The sequence below is a fragment of the Sardina pilchardus genome, chromosome 8, assembly GCF_963854185.1.
Source record: "Sardina pilchardus chromosome 8, fSarPil1.1, whole genome shotgun sequence".
Classification (NCBI taxonomy): domain Eukaryota; kingdom Metazoa; phylum Chordata; class Actinopteri; order Clupeiformes; family Clupeidae; genus Sardina; species Sardina pilchardus.
In genome coordinates this window covers 6,863,022-6,885,309 of record NC_085001.1, presented here as the reverse complement: position 1 = coordinate 6,885,309, position 22,288 = coordinate 6,863,022, and the positions used below count along the sequence as shown (strand labels likewise).

At 42.2% G+C, this 22,288-nt stretch overlaps 1 protein-coding gene across 1 annotated transcript; it reads left to right on the top strand.

Moving 5' to 3' along the window:
- Positions 1-15,299: 15,299 nt before the first annotated feature.
- On the top strand, positions 15,300-17,943 carry LOC134089590 (MHC class I polypeptide-related sequence B-like). The gene is made up of 5 exons (XM_062544043.1): positions 15,300-15,375; positions 15,636-15,884; positions 16,863-17,150; positions 17,264-17,566; positions 17,750-17,943. The coding sequence occupies exons 1-5, from the start codon at positions 15,324-15,326 to the stop codon at positions 17,878-17,880; spliced, it is 1,023 nt and encodes a 340-aa protein (XP_062400027.1). The 5' UTR covers positions 15,300-15,323; the 3' UTR covers positions 17,881-17,943.
- Positions 17,944-22,288: the final 4,345 nt, after the last annotated feature.

Below are 22,288 nucleotides of genomic sequence, written 5' to 3'. Positions count from 1 at the left end.
TTCACCAGCGCGTAGCTCCGCTCCGTTCCTTCCTTAGCCGTCCAAGAGAGCATCATACACCAGCGTGTAGCTCTGCGCCGTTCCTTCCCTAGCTGACCAAGAGAGCATAATACACCAGCGTGTAGCTCTGCTCCGTTCCTTCCCTAGCTGTCCAAAAGAGCATACACCAGCGTGTAGCTCTGCTCCGTTCCTTCCCTAGCTGTCCAAGAGAGCATACACCAGCGTGTAGCTCTGCTCCGTTCCTTCCCTAGCTGACCAAGAGAGCATAATACACCAGCGCGTAGCTCTGCACCGTTCCTTCTTTAGCCGTCCAAGAGAGCATAATACACCAGCTTGTAGCTCTGCGCCGTTCCTTCCCTAGCTGTCCAAAAGAGCATACACCAGCGTGTAGCTCTGCTCCGTTCCTTCCCTAGCTGTCCAAGAGAGCATACACCAGCGTGTAGCTCTGCTCCGTTCCTTCCCTAGCTGTCCAAGAGAGCATACACCAGCGTGTAGCTCTGCTCCGTTCCTTTCCTAGCTGTCCAAGAGAGCATACACCAGCGTGTAGCTCTGCTCCGTTCCAAATCCTTAGCCGTCCAAGAGAGCATACACCAGCGTGTAGCTCTGCTCCGTTCCTTCCCTAGCTGACCAAGAGAGCATAATACACCAGCGTGTAGCTCTGCTCCGTTCCTTCCTTAGCTATCCAATAGAGCATAATACACCAGCATGTAGCCCTGTGCCATTCCTCGGAATTTTCTCCATAATTCGTGCTGCTCTCCACTCCCTTTTGCGGCTAACTACCATGGTTGGCCACAGTCTCGTATCGCTTCTTTGCACTCGATATTGCTTAATTTAAGCTCATTGATATCTCCGGTTTACTCAGACACCTCATTTCTAATTTCAATTTTTGCCCTTTCTAGCTGACCAGTGGAGCAACAGAGCCGCAGCACAGGTCTTCATATTTTAATTTGTCACATCGATAATTAATCCGTCTTTTAACTAATTCTCTCCATTATAGGTATCGTGCTGAGCCACCTCCTTCCGTGACCATAGCGGCCACGTCGCTACATCTTTCCTCTCCCCATCATCTCCTGCTGGCCCGAACCGCGTTCGTGCCTGCGCTCCTTTCCCCTCAAGGACTGCGTCCTTGGTTACCCCTTGACCTCTTTCATTGGAGTCGTGCCATCACTCTCGGGGTCATCACCTCATTTTAACTCGTTTCTTCCTTTTACCACCAGGTCAATCTACGGATGTTACCGAATCTTCAGTTTCTATTTCTGCTCCTTACTAAACCCTCTTGCTTCATCTTCTAGTTGCTTGCATCCCTGGGTGCATGCACGGATCCGTGCAGTGACTCCTGCATGATCCCTGCAGAGCTTTTGGCTGAGCCATAGCCTCTGCCAAACTTGGTCTCTTATCAATCACCCAGTTTCAGGTTCATATTCATTCTCTAGTTCAGCTACCATTTTGCCTGGATTGCTCTGTGTTTCTAGAGACGGAGACTGCAAAGAAGAACCAGTAACATCCATTTACCACTTCCAAAGTCGTTATGGAAACCTTTAACCTCATTTTCAGATCATGTGTACATGGGATATAATGTCTACGTTCCCCTCATAACATTATCGATTTCTACACGTGCACATTTTAGGTAACGCTCATTGTTTCAAGCTTCTTCCAACGCTATTGGAATTGGTACATACCGTTACATATTTAGGTCACATTGCAGCAATAACGTTCTACCTCCCAGATAGCAAACTCCTTATGGTCCAAATTTGCCTCAAACGGGCATTCCAAACGCATGCCATACTACAGTCAGAGTGTTTGCTATCCGGGCAGAGCACCTGCTCACATACCCTGCCAAGGTTCTTGATGCCTTTCAAATCACCTGACCTATTAGCCTACCTTGCCCTAGCCAGGGTTGCATTTGTTTGCATTTTTGGGATGCTTGTCTCCTACCCGCAGAGTACACTCTATCCCCGCAAGGCACGCCCTTACAATAAATCATCAACCACACGAACATCTTACTTGTTCCCCCACTTCAACCCTACCAATCTTTAGCTAACCTCATCGCACAATGTTGCTCCTTTGCTTTCCGGCCGACCCGCTCTTCACTAGAGATGATGGCCAGCAGGTCACCCGCTCTTTTACTCAATCCGGTATTCTGCCACTAGTCATTTCAACCACTCATCAGTAAGGCGCAGCCAACATAGCCTGTCAGATCTCGCCCTCAAAACCCAAGGCCGGTGGTCCTCCGAGTTCACGTTGCATCAGGTCGAACCTTCCCTACTTCAGAAATCTCATTCGAACAAACTTACTTCACTGTTGCAGGGTCCTGGCCTGGGGTCACTACATGATTGGCTTTGTTGGGGTGCTTACAGAGATCTTACCAAATGCTGGCAGCCCAGCCTATTTGGTGTGATCCAGCAGGGCACTTCATGACCCCGGCCAGCGATCTTGCCCAACATGCTATCTACGGATAAATATAATCGCTACTTAAATTGCAATATTCTCATAGCTCAGGTCCAGTCTGGTCCCCTTATTCGCGCCGCAATTATCCGTCGTCTGGCATCTTGCCTGGCCTCCGCAGCAGGTCAGACACGATCTCACCTTAAGCTTCTCGGGTGCCCGCGGTCGTCACTCCGGGCTGACGCCTGCCAGCGCAGTTATCGCCCGGCGCGATCCCATGATGCACTTCACAGTCACGAGCGGTAATGCCAGCGCAGAGCCACCGTGCTCACGAGAAGCTCGTCAGGACCCTGACTAGTGACCTACACCAAGCACTCCCATATTTATTTATCTGGCAAATTTCGGATAGTGAAACTCTTGAAATGTCGTTGCAAACGTAAGTTCGAGAGAAACGTGACGAAACTTTGCCACGCCTTCACTTCCTATAAAACCGCTTGCTTAGTCAAGGCCCACCTGCCGGTGCTACCGTAGCGTTTGTTCTCGCTCGCAACCCACCACCTCCCCGTTCGCCTCCAGCTTGCCTCCGATTCGCCTCCTGTCTCACTTATGACGGGGGTGCTTACAGAGATCTTACCAAATGCTGGCAGCCCAGCCTATTTGGTGTGATCCAGCAGGGCACTTCATGACCCCGGCCAGCGATCTTGCCCAACATGCTATCTACGGATAAATATAATCGCTACTTAAATTGCAATATTCTCATAGCTCAGGTCCAGTCTGGTCCCCTTATTCGCGCCGCAATTATCCGTCGTCTGGCATCTTGCCTGGCCTCCGCAGCAGGTCAGACACGATCTCACCTTAAGCTTCTCGGGTGCCCGCGGTCGTCACTCCGGGCTGACGCCTGCCAGCGCAGTTATCGCCCGGCGCGATCCCATGATGCACTTCACAGTCACGAGCGGTAATGCCAGCGCAGAGCCACCGTGCTCACGAGAAGCTCGTCAGGACCCTGACTAGTGACCTACACCAAGCACTCCCATATTTATTTATCTGGCAAATTTCGGATAGTGAAACTCTTGAACTTATCATGCGCAGCAAAGTGGCGGTCATACAGGTTTAGACCGATTTTTTTTCTTTTTTCTCGCATGAGCAAATTTCTGAAAGGGGGTAGGGCAAACTCAGTTTTTGGTGAATATCTCAAGAACTGTAGGGCCTAGGAGGACCGCCACTTTTGTCCGATGTTGGTCTTAAGGTGCCATATCAACCCATCGCATAACCACTCATTTCCTGTATAGCACCACCTAGTTAAATAGGAAAAAGCAAAAATGATGTGTTGTAATTGCATCTTTGACCTGAAATGGTCAAAACTGAACCTCCTGAACCACCCCCCCCCCCCCCCCCACACACACACACACACATGCACACAAACTCACAAGAACATACACACACACACAGAGACACATAAAACACACACACACAAATGCAGGCAAGCACACACACACACACACACACACACACACACCCCATTGCCTCAACCACACAAAATCACGAGAAGAGAAGCACACATACACAAAAGCGAGCGCACACATGCACACACTCATTTACGTACATAATCTCCTTGAATCTACTTGGCCTGAAGGTGGCCGGACCGTATAGGGCCTACGTCAGACCTTGTTCTTTCTCATGGTTTTAATGTGGACATGGCTGATGTAATGGATACTACTTTCTCTGGTCACAAATCAGAAATAATTAATACATAATTTCCCATGCAACACAGTTAATAAAAAAAGGCGCAGTACCACTCAAGGAGGTTCTCCCCCTCTACAGCCTCTCATTTCACTCAGATCTACTCACATCTATCCTCTCCCCTTGCTTCTCATCTGAGCACTGATAAACTTTTGGAGCTTTTTTGAAACGAACTGCGTTTCTGCATTAGATGTGGCTGCCTCTCTTAGGATAAGAAACCCTAGACTTAAAGGGTAACTGCACCCTAAAATATGTTTTTTGAGCTGTTGATTGATTGAAAATACTCATAAGTGGTGAACTATACTATTACCAGGGTTAATATTGACAAAAATGTTTTTCGACAAAAGTAACATTTTGTATGATTTTTGTATTGGAGATATTGCTCTCCGCGCCTTCTACAGGTTGAAACATGCCATGGCATGTTGATCCAAAATACTAATGGAATGCTGACGTTGTCCTGCACTTCTCGTCCAACACTACGTCACCGGGTCGTTACAAATTAGGAATGAAACACCCCAACACCTGCTACCCGGATTAACCTACAGTACCTGTGATGTCTGTAGCACTCATTCCCAGATTGACACGAAATCACCATGGTTGATTGGCTGCAGCAGGGCTGCACTCCCTTCCAAATTTCAGAACGTCCTGCTCATTTTTACGTAAAGCCTTTTTCAGAAATGTGAAGTGGGTGGAGTTATGGGGTGAAGTGACTCTTTAAGTCTCAACCATGGCTAGATCATGATGTTAGAACTGTAAGACAGCAATGTAGAAGGGCAGAAAAATTACAGACTTCAGGTGTCATTTGATATTTATAAGTCATGCTTACTTAAATTCCAAGCACTGGCTACAGTTGCTAAAGCAAAATATTGCTCTGGGTTAATAGCAATTAACCAGCACAAACCTGCTTTTCTTTTCAAGACGATAAATACAGTTCTGAATCCTATTCCATGTACTGGTCCCGAGGCATCATATAAGAACTGTGAAGACTTTTTAAAGTTCTTTACTAGCAAGGTTGAGAATATCAGGTCCAACATTTCTATCTTTGGACCTAGACCCTGCATGAGTCAGCCACTGTGGCCTTTGAACATTTTGAACTGATATCATTTGCTGATCTGTCTGATATTGTCTCACACATGAAAAGCTCTGCTTCTGCAAATGATGCTATTCCTTCATGGTTCTTTAAGGAGATCTGCGACTGGTTTCCCTTACAGGGTCACATATGTCTTGAGTCTTTCTGGTAGAAGTACGTTTCCATGGTATATTTGTTCAAAATCAGTGTCTGTTCCTCCCATAATTGTGTGTTAAATGTTTTGTTTTTTCGCAAATTTGTTGAGAACTACAGTATCTGAAAATGATTTCTTTATGCTACAATATTTGTGATTTACCATGTTCTTGTTCTTATTTTTGCTGTGTTTTATTTGGATTGACTGAAAGTGTCTGCAATAGACTTGAAATTGAAAAGTCAGCATAACTAGCATGCGTGTCTGTGTGTGTGTGTGTGTGTGTGTGTGTGTGTGTGTGTGTGTGTGTGTGCGCGCGCGCATGTATTGTTATAGGGACAACAGCCTACCCTGCAATCCCTGCAATCAATGGTATGTATTCATCAAGTTTCATGTGTCACTATCAGTTTGAACTTTGAATTTTCTCACAACAATGTTATGGTGATTATGATTGTGTTTATAATGTATTGCACACATTTTCTCATTTGCCTTCATTGTTATGGTAAACTTGAACACTCAACATAACTACACGTAAGGAACATTCTCCCAGAATCATACATTTTCACTTAAAATCTTGGAGAACATGAACAATGAACATTGAGTCATATGGAAGCAATCTTAAACTATGTGGAACACCTAACATAATTCACACATGTATTGTGCTTGTGTGTGTATAGTGTGTGTGTGTGTGTGTGTGTGTGTGTGAGACAAGAAGAGAAACTTCTTGTATATGTAGTATGTTAACATAATAGTGGAACAATGATGCTCCAATGGCATTAATGATTACATGGCTACCAATCACTGCTCTCTCTTTTTCTGTGCAGATGACTGCTTTAAAAGCTCCATTCCAGCAGACGTTCTGTTAATGTTGGATGGAACATGGTCGATTGAGCCAAAAGCACTCCGTCACTTAATAGATATCCTAAAGAATCTAGCACCCAGCCTGAACATTAACTACAACCAAACCACACTTGGTGAGAAACTATATTGTACATGCTGTGGGTTAGAAAACATCTGTAGACTGTTAAACTACACATAAGCCTAAGCATGAGCATTATCATTCATTTTATGTTGAAGTGGTTTACCCAAATTGGCAATAATAGCCATGCAATGGAATATAATGGTTTGATGGAATTACTTCATTGATCCAAGATGGTGGCGCAAATGTATCGCAAAGCCCTATGGGTCAACAGATTTGACAAATTAGTGGTTATCCGCTTGTTTATCTTGGACATCAGTTCCTGCAATTCTGACATTTTTATCAGTGTGACTGTGGCAAGGAAACTTGGAAGTCGACAACGCCACCTAGTGAAATACATCCCAGGACCAGTTATGCTACAATTACCCTTAGCATTCACAAGGCAACACAGATTCGTGCACTCTTAGGCCAGAGACAAGAGTTCAGTCAATACAATTCATTGATACACAGATTCAACAATAAAACATTCGACAAAGATTCAACAATAAAAACAACACATAAATTTAAATCTGACGAGACAGTAGGCATATGGGTTATATTCAAACACTCTCAGTCATCCTCCAAATACACATCATAAACTTGGGCTACTGATGGTGGCAACCACACTGTTACACCGGTGCCCAGTATTGCTAAAAGGATGGTGCAGGGCAGGGGGGCTTACCACGGCGAGCAGGACTTTCCAAAAGGGAGAAAGGAGAGGCCCAGAAACACACGACTCGCAAAGTACACTGCGATCCAGAATAGATGCACCCGTTGTACACAGCAGAGCAAAGTGAGAGGGATCTCCACCACCTGAAGGTTGGCCTGCCGCTTGGGTGAAACCCACCGCACCTGTCCAACAGAGAGAGAGAGAGAGAGAGAGAGAGAGAGAGAGAGAGAGAGAGAGAGAGAAAACACACAGGAGTTTGTCAAAAGACTTGGCAGTAGCCAGGTGGCAATTATTCATTCACCAACAGCCCATTATTCTTAGCTAGGCTAACAAGACTACTTATCTCAGGCAGGAGGAGAGGAAGGCCTTCCGGCTGTCCACTAGAGCCCGGAGGTTTATCTGACGGTGAAGCCGCCCAGGGGCCTCATTTATAAAGGCTGCTCCGCACAAAAAAGTTGCGTGAATGGGGCTGAAATGTGTGTACGCATCTTTCACCGTCAACGTCGGCATTTATAAAGAAAATCTATGCGGGAAAAGATACGTATTTCTACGCATCCTTTTCGACCATCCGTAAAGCTTACGCTTTTTCACGCATGAAAATAAGCGACATCTAATGGTGAGATCACAAAATAAAGCTCAGAGGGCATTAAACAGATCTCAACACTTCAACATTTCATTATGTTGCTACCAAAGCCATCGATATCTCAAAGTTGCGACACTACCATTGACTCCCGTGTACAAACAATGGCGGCACATCCGGTATGTCATGGTCGTTGAAAGGAACTATTCCATTGAGAATGAATGAATATCTCAGGTGTTATAATAAGACTTTTCTACATGACTTATGGTCGTGTGCAAAATAATGCATTTTCATTGAGTAATATATGTATGTGGAAATGCAGTTTATAGTAATTTTCATCGAGTATTTACCGTAAATATTAATGCGATCGCTGCTGTCAATCCCGTAGTAAACCAGGGACCAAGGGAACTACTGAGGCTACCCACTAACCACGTGACTGCTCTAATCTGGCTGTAACATGGAAGTCAACGGCTGTCGCAACTTTGAGATATCGATGGCTTTGGTTGCTACCTTCGTGATCACTGTCATTCATTCATATCACAGGCTATGAGGTTTGTAGCAAAGGCTGCCGACAAATATGCCTAAGTCTACACTAAACTGCAAACGTTTTCAGTAGGCTAAATCAGGTTTAGTAATAGTGATATAGCCTAGATGTTCCTTAATAATCCATCCATAACTGTTTTGAGTTATCTCGCAAACAGGTAAACATACAAACAAACCCCGACGAAAACATAACCTCCTTGGTGGAGGTAATAAAGTTCATGACGAATTAATGCAAATTATTATCTGTTGACTTCTACTGACATTGACACCCACGGATGTGTACGGAGATATTGCTTTCGTGAACCAATATAAGCGCCTATAATATTAAGAGGCCATAAAACCATTTCCCCAAGTCTCTTACAAGTTGTATTATATTATCGCATACCGTTCAAGCATCGCTACACTCACCTTTCGTCTTTTCTCTCATTTGGGCCACATATTACTAGACTGCAAGGTATTCCGAGACAACCAGAAACCCATCTGACTTAAAATAATGTCCCACACATTATTATTAGCCATTAGAGTATTTGTTTCAGTACCCTACAAATATTACAGTTTTTTTCAATCGCTACAGTAACAAGCGTTTGTCCATTCATTTGACACATTTTCAAAACTCTAAACACAGACTCTCACCTACAAAACACAATTGGCCAAATGATTAATTTTCCTCTCAAAAGCACATTCCTTGTTGTTACACCACATTTTGTTACATATACACTAACTCGTCATTTCTCTGCACACACTAACTTTACCAAAACACTGGAAACCTGACTCAAAATGAAGTTATTTTGTCAAAGAATGAAGCTTGTTTTCACTTCACAAGATACATGCAGTCAATCAGAGTACACTAGGTTTCAAAATACTGGCTACTGTTGACATTACAAAAACTGCATAGACTTTTATGTTTCAGTTTTACAGGTATTTGCATGCAAAACATGCAATCCAGCATTTTTACACTAAATTTCTTGGTTGGGAACTGTATGTCCAAATGTAATGTTCACATTCAAATGCATTCCAGTAAAGAGCAAATCTTTTTTTTTAATTTAGATTTTTACTGTTCACTAGGCCTACAGGAGGTGCAGTATAAATACTGTTTATAGTAGACTATGATAGAATAGAAAAAGTTTTACAGCATTGCAGTGAACAAAATATCCATGAAACACAAGAGCATTCTGAACAAAAAACAACAGCAAAAAGCCCAGATAAAAAGGGGGTGAAAAAAAAAGCACAATATTACTGTGTCTAATCTCTGCACCTGCTCCTCTCAGTACTCCTGCACCTCTCACTGCATCTCTCACTGGGCCTGCTCTTCTCTGGGCCCCTTACTCTTACTCTTCCTCGTCCTGATATTACAGTATTTGTCTGTTTCTGTTTCTGCTTCCAAAAACATCACCTCCTCTTTTTACTGTGTAAGTGTCAATGTAATAGAGAGAAATAACCCCTGCCACTGAGTCTAAGATAGACTGGAATCAGCTGTGGTTGGCCCAATTTACCCAACATAAATCATCTGTGTGTCAATTATTCGATTGTTTGTTTATTATCAGCTGAGATATATTGCTTTTGAATTGATAACATTGCAGAAACAGAGGTTTTTATACTGTATCTAAGGTTTGGAATATTGTTTTAACTATTGTGGAATGTTGTGTGTTAACATTCGAAAATAATACAAAAACGATCCATTGTTTTGTTGGGAGGTGTAGTTTGTTTGTTAAGAAAATGTAAGCATTGTGAACATGTATTCACTGACTGCATACTGTGTGAAAACAACATGACATGTGTGAATGGTATGGCCACAAAAGACCGATGCTGTGCTAACTGTGTTTAGAGTTTTGAAAATGTGTCAACTGAATGGACAAACGCTTGTTAGCGATTGAAAAAAACTGTAATACTTTGCACCAGGCTATGATGCGCTTTCTATGATGAGCGCAAATACACGGTAAACTTAGGATACAGTTATTAAGTCACTTAATTAATACATAATTAATACAGTTAATAATACATAATTATATCACTTGGTAACCTATACTTGTTTAACAAAGGTAGGCTACACTTGTCAAATGTGATATCGCTGTCGGCCAACTTTCACTTCATTCTTCAGATTGATGCGACGTGACGTGACGTCTCTTATCATTTCTACGATAGCCAATAAAATTATCGATATAAATGTTAGAATATTCATGAATCGTTTTGCATGGACCTTTTATGGGATATTGTGGGATGAGTGTTTATACAGAGAATGTCTAATAAGGGGACTGCAACTAGAGGGCGGTCGCGAGCAAGTGGAGAATGAATGGAGGTGAATGGAGTTTCTCCTAAAATCCACTTTTCTCTGGATATAATTTTTTGTGTAGAAATCGGAATATTGCATGTGAATGGGGGGTCAAGGAAAATACACACGGCTGAGTATTAGATTTTTTAAGTCCCTTAATTGCTCTAAAAAGCCTTTCAAACGTGTCAATGACGTCATTCATTAGCAGGGTGCTAGTGTGTTATGGGCAACAACGACCAAGCCTGTGAGAAACCAAAGGGCCATAAGTAATTGTTCATTCAACTTTCGACCTATAACCCATATTGAGCTTGCAGAAACTCAAATCCAATCTTCGATTTTTTAATGACAATCAGGTGAAACAGACCAATTTAGCTGTCTAGCCCCATAGACCCCCATTGTTTGATCACTTGCTCGTGATCGCCCCTAGTGGAACTGCAACGGGAACTGCAGGTACAATGCAGGTACAATGGAGTTAATGGCGAGTGGACCGGCTCTCCATAAATGGGCTTTGGTTTATACCAACAAAGTCACATGTGACCCTGATGACCCATGACCCAGTGACATCAGAGGATCTGTTCCTACAGAATCTTCTTTCGAGTACACAAGGGGTGTTTCTCAAAGTCAAGAGCTCGTCCTTGATAGAATGCTTTCTTTCGAGTCGAGTGCTAGAGAGACAAGGCAACACACCTTCCCAGTACCCTCTGCAGCCGTCAAGATCACATGCAATGGAACAGCCTAGCGATTGTGGAAGTGCACGTCAATTGTGCACGGTTCCGGCTGCACGCTTAATTAGAACCGTGGAAATTGTGCTGCTTTTACAGGAGTTCCGACAACTGCAGTTGCACTTTCCTCTAAATAAACTTTTTGGAGTAGCCTACAGTATTTCCACATTCGACTTGGTCTTCACATATCACAATCTGTAGTTTATAATTATGTTGGTGTCAATGGAAAGTTATACCGGTAATTGGCAACAGCAACGGTAATGCTAAACTTCTACAAAGTTTGCATTGGGCGAAGTTCTGCGATAAATTAATAACAACTCTATCACAACTTATTCATGCACATTGACATATGCATGTATGAATGAATATGCACAATAACTTGATATAAATGCCTGAGCAAATATACGATGGCATTAACAAAACACTTGATAAATCATATTTAGCCTACGTTAACACACACTGCTTCTTTGCATCTACTTTCCATCTCCCTCTCCCTCTCTTTTTAAACCGCACCGTCAGAAAATTTCTAATTGTTCATACGCAAAGGATTGTGGGTTATTTCTTCACTCCGAGGATCCATCGATGCATCCTCCAAAATTCTCCGAAATTCTCAGAACGAAGGACTCAGTACTTGCTAGAATTTGAAAGCATCCTTGACTTTGGAACAGTGCTTGACGAGATTTGATGACGTAACGTCCTTGAAAAAGTGGCTTGGAAGGACCAATCCTTGACTTTGATAAACACCCAAGGATTCTGAGTGACCAAACGCTCTGGCGGTCATCCAGGATTCATAGAATCGTAGTTACATACGTAACTTTTGTTTGATTTCATCCTTACTGACCGCCAGAGGCGATGCTTCAAGCACTGGATGACTCATACTAAAAAAGTCATGAGTAAGTCCAAGACATATCTCTGTGAGATGAACCCGCAGAGTCCAGCAACAGGACCAGCCCTAACATTCACCCGCTAAAACCTGGAGAAGGTACTCTGCGATGCCCATGATGCTGCCCCACAGATGTCCTCCGCCTGCAGGCCTGCAGTTTCAATGCGTGTACTCACTGGCTCTGGCGCATGGCGCAACTTTGATAGCACTTAGCTAGCCCAATGCATTCATTAGGATCCAAACAGAGATGAAGTTAGAAGCGACCAAACACCTCCATGTTTTCCCTATTAAAATACAGTTACACGAGTAGTCACACGACCAATTATGGTGAGACAAAATAAAACGTGGTACATTTCTAAGCAGGTAAGAGGGATAACTATATTGTGTGGTGCAGTAATATCCTCACTCTTGCACTTTCAGTTTCACTTTGGATTGAGGATATTACCGCGTAGAGTTGAAGTGCTCCCAATATTACACTATTCCGCCACACAATCATCATGTATTATGATTAGGATGAAAGTAATTTTTTGAGACATAATGTATGATTGCAATTGATAAAAGGAAAAAAAAATAATTAAAAAAAAAAACTATTTTTAAAAATGTTTATCGTTGCAGGTTTGGTAATATGCCAAAATAAATGGAAATACCAAAGATTCCACACCACAGCTGAAGGCCTCAACTCACTGAACATTATAGAAAATAGAGAAGGCATCTGTCTTACAGGTAGGCATATGGGTGTTAAGTGTACTACCTTGAAAACAGAATGTAAGCCTACTGATGTTGGCTAACTAACATATAGTTTGGCAATATTGTCTATAGGTGAAGGACTCACATTTGTCTGGGAGACTATCTCAGAGACAGAAAATGGATTTAGGACTGGCATTCCCAAAATCATGATACTCACCTCAGCTCACAAATCCGGTGATGACATCACCCTTCCTGCCCAAAGACTTCGGGATTCTGGTGTTGAGATCTATGCCATTGATCCTACTGTGAAGTTCAGGCAAAATTTAGCAGCTGGTATGTTGACCGAAAATGTTCCATCTTGTATGCATATTCTGATCTCTTGTCCCCTCTCTCTCTCTCTCCCCCTTTTCTTTTCTCTCTCTTTATCTCTTTGTTCATTATAGTGCATGAAAATGCACTATGCTGTTATTCCAAAGTATTCTTATTACAGTGCACGAAAATGCACTGCACTGTTCTTCCTAGGCTTCTTCTTCTACTTGTAATTTTTCTTATAATGCACTTAATGCAGCTTCAACCGTTTAACGTAGAAACGTAATTCAAACTTTGTTACGTAGTTCTTATTTAGGAGACCTGTGGAATGTATTTTTCAACTTTTTAAGTTTTATACTTTTTAAACTATTAGTTAAAAACTATTATTCCCCCATAGACTTAACATGGGCCATTATGACATCACGACAGCAATTAGAATCTTATGCCAGCAGCCGGTTGCACCAGCTGAACATAAGTTCCATCTTAGTGTAACAGGGTGGTCAGGGCAACCACCCCATATCAGTAGCCTGACTACGCCACCCTGGGGCTAGCGCCTCAGGGAATCTTTAGGAGATTGAGACTTTTATTGAAACCGAGCTGCACAGGTTCTATAAAGCATATGGAGACATGAATTCCTTAAACATTAAACAAACAATTCCTTATTCCTTAAACACACACAACAAGAGACAACACAGACATTCTAACACTGCCTGCTCACAAAAGAAAAACAATGGACAAAAACAACCAAACCAAAAGTAACTGGGACGACTCAAACATCAAACAAAACTAAATGAAGACAAGACAGCAGCCGACCAATTGTAGCAATCCGGTGACGCAGGCAACATCGCCCCTGCCGTGGTCCGGACAGGCAGGGCCCCCAGCTACAGTACACAGAACAACACACATTAAATCACAATGACAAAACTAGTACAAACAGAAACACTCAAACAGATGGCATACCTGGTGGAAGGCTCTGGTGTGCTCACACACACACCTTCTCGCAGCAGAGCCTACATTGCTGCTAGCCACCAGGCTCTTAAACAGGCTGCACTTGAGCCCGTTTACCAATTAAGGTCACTGCCCCGCCCCTCGTTAGTCAATTGGCAGGCCAGAGGGAAGACACAGGGCAGCAGTTACCCCGCGTACACACTGTCTCCGTCCGTCAACGGATCACGGAGGTTGGATCTGCCGTATGTGTATTTGCATACACGTGATCTGATTGGCTGACGGATCCGTTGTTGCCTGAAAAGTTGAACATTTCTCAACTTTCTTGACGGAGTCAACGGAGCTGAAGCAACGGACGGACCCACAATGCATTTCGAGTCCGCCCCATGCAAAGTGAATGAGATCTGTCGACAGACGGAGACAGTGTGAATGCAGGGTCAGTCTATCCTACTACATTCGCTTAGTTCGAACGTAAACTGGCGCTACGTTGAGGTTTACGAGCTAGTAAAATAGAACGGGTTGTACCAAGCAGATAGTTTCAACGTAACACCAGTTATGACTTAAATGACACACTAACTTACACCACCCTTTCCCTAGGTGTAAGTCCCATCGGAAATATTTTGTTAACATGTTTTTCTCATTTAAACGGTGGAAATGTTTGGCTTTAACATGGAAGTCAACGGCTGTCGCAACTTTGAGATATCGATGGCTTTGGGTGGGACGTTTGAAAAAAAAAGGAAGTGCCGCCATGCTGACAATTAGATGTCAGTGTCGGTATGGGGGTATGTCGGAATTGAGAAGAGTAACAAGGAGACACGTGGGAGAAACTCGAGAAAATCGCTAATCTAAGCAGACTAGGCCTATGTTGTTAAAATCAATGTCACATATGTCGTTAATTAAGTACTTGAATGCAGGAAATCACATCTACTTAATCCAAAATTTCCTGGGGGTGGACCTTCAGCTACTGTATGTCTTTGCGTCACAGAATGTAATCAATATTGTCCATCTCCAGTACACCACCCCTATCAAGGGCTTTGGGCACCACAAACCAACTGAATGCAGGGCACAACATGCGTACAACGCCAAATTAATTCCAGTGTGGCTGCTTGTGGGACAAAATGTTGGTTTTGCTGCGCTTGGTAAATGTAACAATTTATTCTGTCTTGGTCAGTGGCGTTATCATTTTTAGAGACATTAAAATAATAAGGTAATATTCATTTGACAACTTGTGGACTCGAGCGCTTGGGGAGAAAAATCATCACTGTGGGATGATAACATTTGTTTGTGGGTGTTTCTGTGAAGGTAAAACATTCCGAGAGATGGACTTTTGGAATTTGGAAATAATGGCTTCCCACCCTCAGGACAAATATATCTTCAGACCCCAAGAGTTTGATGATACGTTTTTGCTCCCAATGATTGAGTCTGTTTGCAAGCGAATCCAGCAGCTGCACAAAAAAATTCAAGGTAAGCAGACCTATTAAAAATGACAAAATGTCTGTTGTTGGAGTAACAGACATTACCTTGCTTCAACCCATCATTTCTGATCAAATGTTTCCACACACAAGACCCTCATTTGCAGTCATTAGTACTATCTGTGCTGGACATCTCCAATGACTCAACCATGTTAATGATGTGGCAGTCTTGAATTTCCCCTTGGGGATCAATAAAGTATCTATCTATCTATCTATCTATCTATCAATCAGTCACTCTGTATTTTCTTTTAGCTTCTTTAGGGAACCACTCTCTGTACTACATTCACACTGTCCTCCTGCGAGAAGATGGACTAGAGATCACTGGCATGGGCCTCCTGGACGACCAACCAGTAGAGATATACAGGAACCAGACCTGGGTGCCAAAAACAGAATGGATGAAAAACAACATGCCATCTCAATACTGGCAACGAGGAATCTCGGAGAAACAAAATCGCACAGTGCTTGACATAATGCAGGATAGTTGTGCCTACAAGGACTCTGGTGAGTAGAAATAACTCACTGCAGTATTGGGAAGACTTTATCAGTAGGGCAATAGTTGACAGTAGGACTCCTGGGCGATCTACATGAATTGTCTATCATAATAATGAGGATTAATGCATTGGCAAGTAAATGCAATTGTAAATGAAAAACTCTGAGAATACAGACCTCCACCTGTATTGTTCCTCTAAGGACGCAGCTATCAGGATTCAACTCATACATAACATTATGCACTCTGATAAAATGTCCATGAAAAGCCTGCTTTACCTCTCTAGTCCTTTAGTTTCGCTTCTGTCAACTGCAATGAACTCAAGATATTGTCAGCTTTATCACCCATTGTGTAAATGAGAGAATTCACCTGGTATTTGCATTCTTCTATCAAACCTGAAGCCATTCTGAAACGTTCAAATATTTTTATCCATGCGAGCCACGATGGTCGAAGTGGCTCGGTTGCTTGGTTCAAAGTCGAACGGTCCCGGTGGTGTGATGGTGAATACGTTGTCCATACTGCGTGCTTTTTGCTAGTCGCTGGCTTGTTGTTAGCTTTCGCCGACTCGCGCTTTCTCTTGCTCTACAGATCACCCGTTTACACTCTCCACTCGACGTTTGTGCCTGTAGACTCCTTTTGTTTTTTGTTGTGAGTTATGAGCTTCTGACACCATGTATTGTTCCTCTAACTAGGGACGCAACGATCAGGATGCAAGTAGATAACTTTTATTATTACTTCTTCCTTGGTTCTCATACATTCTAACCTAAACTATTCAGAGTGCCACCACGTGGCCATACCATGCCATTACACCACCAAGCGAATAACATAACCGCCTCCTGGAGCCAGACGGTGATACGGATGACTCCCATCGAAATCTATCCATAACTTTTTGAGTTATCTTGCTAACTAACAGACAAACATACAAACAAACCCGATGAAGATGTTTTAATTAACTATTCTGATGTCGTCTGTTTTCCCTGTTGGCTGTGCAGCAGCTATATGTGTCCTCCAATGGAGAGTGGGCTGTGAGGCAGAACAGCTGGCTAATGATTCGTTGATGTTGGTGAAGAAAGTGGAGGAGTACCACCTGAACGGAGAGGCAACTAAGGTCATTAACGGCAGCAGCCAGTGGGGGGCAGCACCCTTCCAACCCTCCCCTCAAGCTGAAGAGATTCTTACAGGCGCCAGAAACATCAGCCACAACTTCAGTGATTTCCTTCTGAAGGAATGTGTGGATCAGATGAGAAAGTTCATCATATACAACAACGACAGAGAACCCTGTTGGTGTTTTAATTTAGCTTTTTTTTTTTTTTTTTTTAACTATTTAGTGTTTGGGAAACCATATTGACTCTTTGATGTTATTTTTACGTCCTTCCTTTTCCCTTTATACCAGCTGCTCCAATGGTGACCGTTTTCCCACCAAAGAAGAAGAGTCGGTTCTGCTTCCTCCAAACCTGCATGGCCACAGGGTTCTACCCCAGACACATTGAGATGAGCTTCCATATAAATGGGGTCCCGGTTCCAGATAAAGATGGGGTCAGGTCCTCAGGAACCATTCCTAACGGGGATGGAACCTTCCAGTTGAGGAAGAGTCTGAAGATAATGGAGTGTCATATGCCCTTCGATGTGCTCTATGAATGTGTGGTGGAACACACAGCTACAGGGACTGCAAAGACCCAAACGATCATGAAGCTGGGTAACACACAAGCATTATTCATTATTCAATTATGTTATTTATTTTTTTTATTTAAGTCACAAGGCTTCTTTACAACGACAACTATATCAATAACATTCATTAACATGAACATTATTTGAGCTATGATTTACATCATACCATCAATCAGTTAATTCAAATTCCTCATCTTCTTTGCTCTTACAGATGGAACATGTGGGCTTGTGTTGAGGATTAGAGGTGGGATTGTCTTGGTTTCTCTCATTCTGCTTTTGCTCTCCCATGCTGTCTTTTCCTTCTGTATGAAAAGGAAAACCAGCTGCAGTCCAGCCACTTAGATCTGTTTCTTACTGATGGCCATTTCTGAGTCAATGGTGTTGTCTGATCATATTTGTAGAGACGCGCACATCCAAAGAGTATTGAAACAGGTGCCAGACAAGACAAGTCAGAGAAGGGGATGGTCTGCACACTATATGGGTTCCTATCTGTCTGGTGAAGATCTCCTCAGATTGAAACATTGCCTTTTAAAGGGATATTCCGCCATTTTTGGAAATACGCTCATTTTCCACCTCCCCTCGAGCAAAACAATCGATATTTACCTTGTTCCCGTTCATCCAGCCATTCTGTGAGTCTGGCGATACAACTTTTAGCTTCAGCCTAGCATAGATCATTGAATCGGATTAGACCATTAGCTTCTCGCCTGCTAGCTTCATGTTTAAAAGTGACTAAGATTTCTGGTAATTTTCCCATTTAAAACGTGTCTCCTCTCAAGTTAGAAAGTGCAATAAGACCAACTGAAAATGAAACCTGGCGTTTTTCTAGGCAGATTTGACATGGAACTACACTCTCATCTGGCGTAATAATCAAGGCAACTTGCAAACGTACCATAGGCGCAGTGATATCGTACGCAGCATCTGAAAATAGTCCCCATAGACAACAAGCAGTAGTAGTGCCAGTAGCTGCAAGTTGCCTTGATTATTACGCCAGATGAGAGTGTAGTTCCATGTCAAATCAGCCTAGAAAAACGCCAGGTTTCATTTTCAGTTGGTCTTATTGCACTTTCTAACTTGAGAGGAGACACGTTTTAAATGGGAAAATTACCAGAGATCTTAGTCACTTTTAAACATGAAGCTAGCAGGCGAGAAGCTAATGGTCTAATCCGATTCAATGATCTATGCTAGGCTGAAGCTAAAAGTTGTATCGCCAGACTCACAGAATGGCTGGATGAACGGGAACAAGGTAAATATCGATTGTTTTGCTCGAGGGGAGGTGGAAAATGAGCGTATTTCCAAAAATGGCGGAATATCCCTTTAAGAATAAATACAGTATTTTGTGTGCAGACCATCTCCCTTTCTCATGTTGTCTGATCATAACATCACAGAAGATGTATATGGAAAAAATGACATGGGATTTAGTTTTGCTACGATGCCTTTTACGATTCTATTGGATTTCACATATGTGACCCTGTAAAGCGGAACCAGTCGTTTCGGTAAAATTTAGTAAATTAAGTTATTGTGCTCACGTGAACGGCCATAAACTAAGCTTTCCAACGATATGTATATCGAGGGTATTACACAAACTATCGCTAAGATAACCGCATCCAAAGTTGACATGGTTCTCCTGTCATGATATGCCAGAAGAGGAGAAATCACCTGTTTAAGCGGCGCGTGCACAACGGGAATGACAGCAAATGTGTTGAATCTTCGCCGGGTTTAACAGTCAAAACGTAGGTTTTTCAGTGAAATGCGTTCACGATATGAAACTGTAGACTGTATACAGCCGAATTATGCGAAAACGTGAAATTCAACATTTTAACCCGGAAGTTTGTTATTGTTGATTTTCTCAAAATAACGATGTGCGCAAAACGACTGATTTCGCTGTGAATGGTCACATATGTCTTATTTTTTAACGCTATCCTGTTTTAATATTACACATTGCCTTGTAGACTTTTGTCATTCAGTAAGAGATAGTGTAGAATGCTGGTCATTATCGGGAAAATAAGTATCGACAGGGCGAACCGGACCCGGAGGGGTCTTGTTTAGCCCTGAAGGTACTTATTTTCCTGATAATGACCTGTGTTCTATACATTATCCCGCTTATTATATGGATTTGCGGATTGATATGAAAGACGTGAATTAAAAGCACAAAACCCGTTGTTGCCATTGACAATGGTTATTATATACTTTGCTGCGGTCATTATATAGATTTGACAGACCTGAACTGATTACTGATACTTACTTACTTTTGCAGTCCACATGACTTGATAAATGTGTTTTATAGTCATATTATAATTAGGGCCGGGACTTTAGCGCGTTAATTACGATTAATTAATTACACAAACATTAATGCGTTAAAAAAATTGACGCATTTTAATCGTATGCCTATTTATTTTTGCACCGCGGAACGTTTCTCACTGGATGAGTTTCAGACGGACCGATTATACTGGAGCACCAAGTAACGCGCATGAGTTCGGTTCAGACAAAACAAACCACGGTGGCACAGTGAATATGAACAAAGAAGCTGATGTGACCGCGTTGGTTGGCCCCGTGGATGGGAAATGTTGTTACAAAAAACGAACGGATGGAAGCGTAGATAAGAGCATGGTTGTGTGCAACCTATGCAACAAGGACGTATCACCGCAGGTATCACCTCAGTGCAAAACATAAAGCAGCTAGCTGCTAGCGTGGACAAACTCCAGACACTTGAGGGAAACCTCTGAGCTTTATTTATTAAACAATAGCAACCGAGTTGCTGTTACAGCCACAACTCACGCTTATAACAGTAATCCACCGCACCTAATTCCATGTCCAACTTTCATAGACCTAAAACAAAACTTCACACTCAGAACCGCATAAAAGCACACACGCACACACGTAAACTCCGCCCCCCAGTTCCCCTTAAAGGGACACAACAATTTCATGAGCTCAACTCAAGGTAACAGGTGACACAATAAACAGGATATCACAGTATTATAGTTTACAGAAGGTCTACCTATCTATAGGCTACATACATTTCTGAAAATGTACTATTTCTAAATATGGTATTGCTACACTTTATGGCAAAAATTGCACTGGTCTGTTTGACTTATTAATAAACAATATTTTTGTTGCTTAAGCTTAGGCCTATGTATTCAGTCATTATCCAATAGTAGGCTATACTAAAAATCCATGTGAAAAAAAAATACTTCTCACTGTTCTCAGGTCATATATTTATATACAATTAAAATGCGATTAATTTCGATTAATTAATTACAAAGCCTCTAATTAATTAGATTAATTTTTTTAATCGAGTCCCAGCCCTAATTATAATGTAAAGGCATAGTCCTCATAATGGACATTTTGAATTAATCATACAATTATTACATGAATAACAGTTAATTGTCATTTTTCATCTGTCTAGCTGTCATCTATGTCTTTGGATTTTTCCTCTTTGGTTTTTTCTTGTTCTGATTGCTTTATATAATCTTGTTTAATTTTAAAATAAAGGCTTTCTGTCTTGAAACTTATACAAAAACTGTTGATTGAATTTGTATAAAATAGTCAATTTGTGTTCATGGAGTCCTGGCCTCACTGTTGATTGGGGCATTGGCTATTTCATTTTGTGACAGTGATCACTCCAACTTTCCTACAAGTTGTACTGTAAATCAACTAGCCATGTGCATAGTAGAGACTTGTATAGGCTAGCCTACCGTATGCAAACTCGTATGCATGTGTAATGTGAAAAGGACTTGGTTGATCAGCCACTGTGGAAAATCCTACACATACATGTATCTACGTATAAGGAATGTACACCGTAACATGGGCGCAGTGATATTACGCACTACTTCCTGCTGGTTGCCTATAGAGATCGCTAAGACACGTGACCAACGTCATCAAAACACAAAGAATTATGGGTATGTTTGGCTCGCCTGATGCCAGCCCATGTAAACTAGTGTTCTGGGTCTATAATCTGGCATGATAATAATGAAAACTAAGCGTGAAAAAATTGTGTAAAAAAACAGAACATAATCTTGCGCTTCCTTACTGCTGCTATCCATGCCATTTCTCACCTTTTTGTCATCTCTGAAACATGGCGTGTACTATAATTTTTCCACGCTGGAAAACGATAAAAGATAAGCTTCATGTTACTCTATTGAATTTAATAACACAGTAGGTAAACGGCATTTCGAAAACTGCACTTCGTTGTTCCCGCACGTCAGTAAAACAGCTTAAGTTTTGGGCCACCGATTCCCAAAATGCGTTGCGTTTTACGTCACGTTCTCAATCTCTGCAATTTGCCTTGATTATTACGCCAGATGAGATTGTAGTTCCGTGTCAAATCAGCCTAGAAAAACGGCAGGTTTCATTTTCAGTTGGTCTTATTGCACTTTCTAACTTGAGAAGAGACACGTTTTAAATGGGAAAATTACCAGAAATCTTAGTCACTTGTAACTATGGTGCTAGCAGGCGAGAAGCTAACGGTCTAATCTGATTCAATGATCTATGCTAGGCTGAAGCTAGAAGTTGTATCGTCAGACTCACAGAATGGCTGGATGAACGGGAAAAAGGTAAATATCGATTGTTTTGCTCGAGAGGAGGTGGGAAATGAGCTTATTTCCAAAAATGGCGGAATATCCCTTTAACTGGTCTGGTTTGGGAACCAACAATTTTACACAATCATAAAGTTGCGACCAATATATTAGCGTTCAAGCCAACAAATATGGTGAACTAGCCGACATTGTAAGACACGCAAAATGCCTAGCCAACT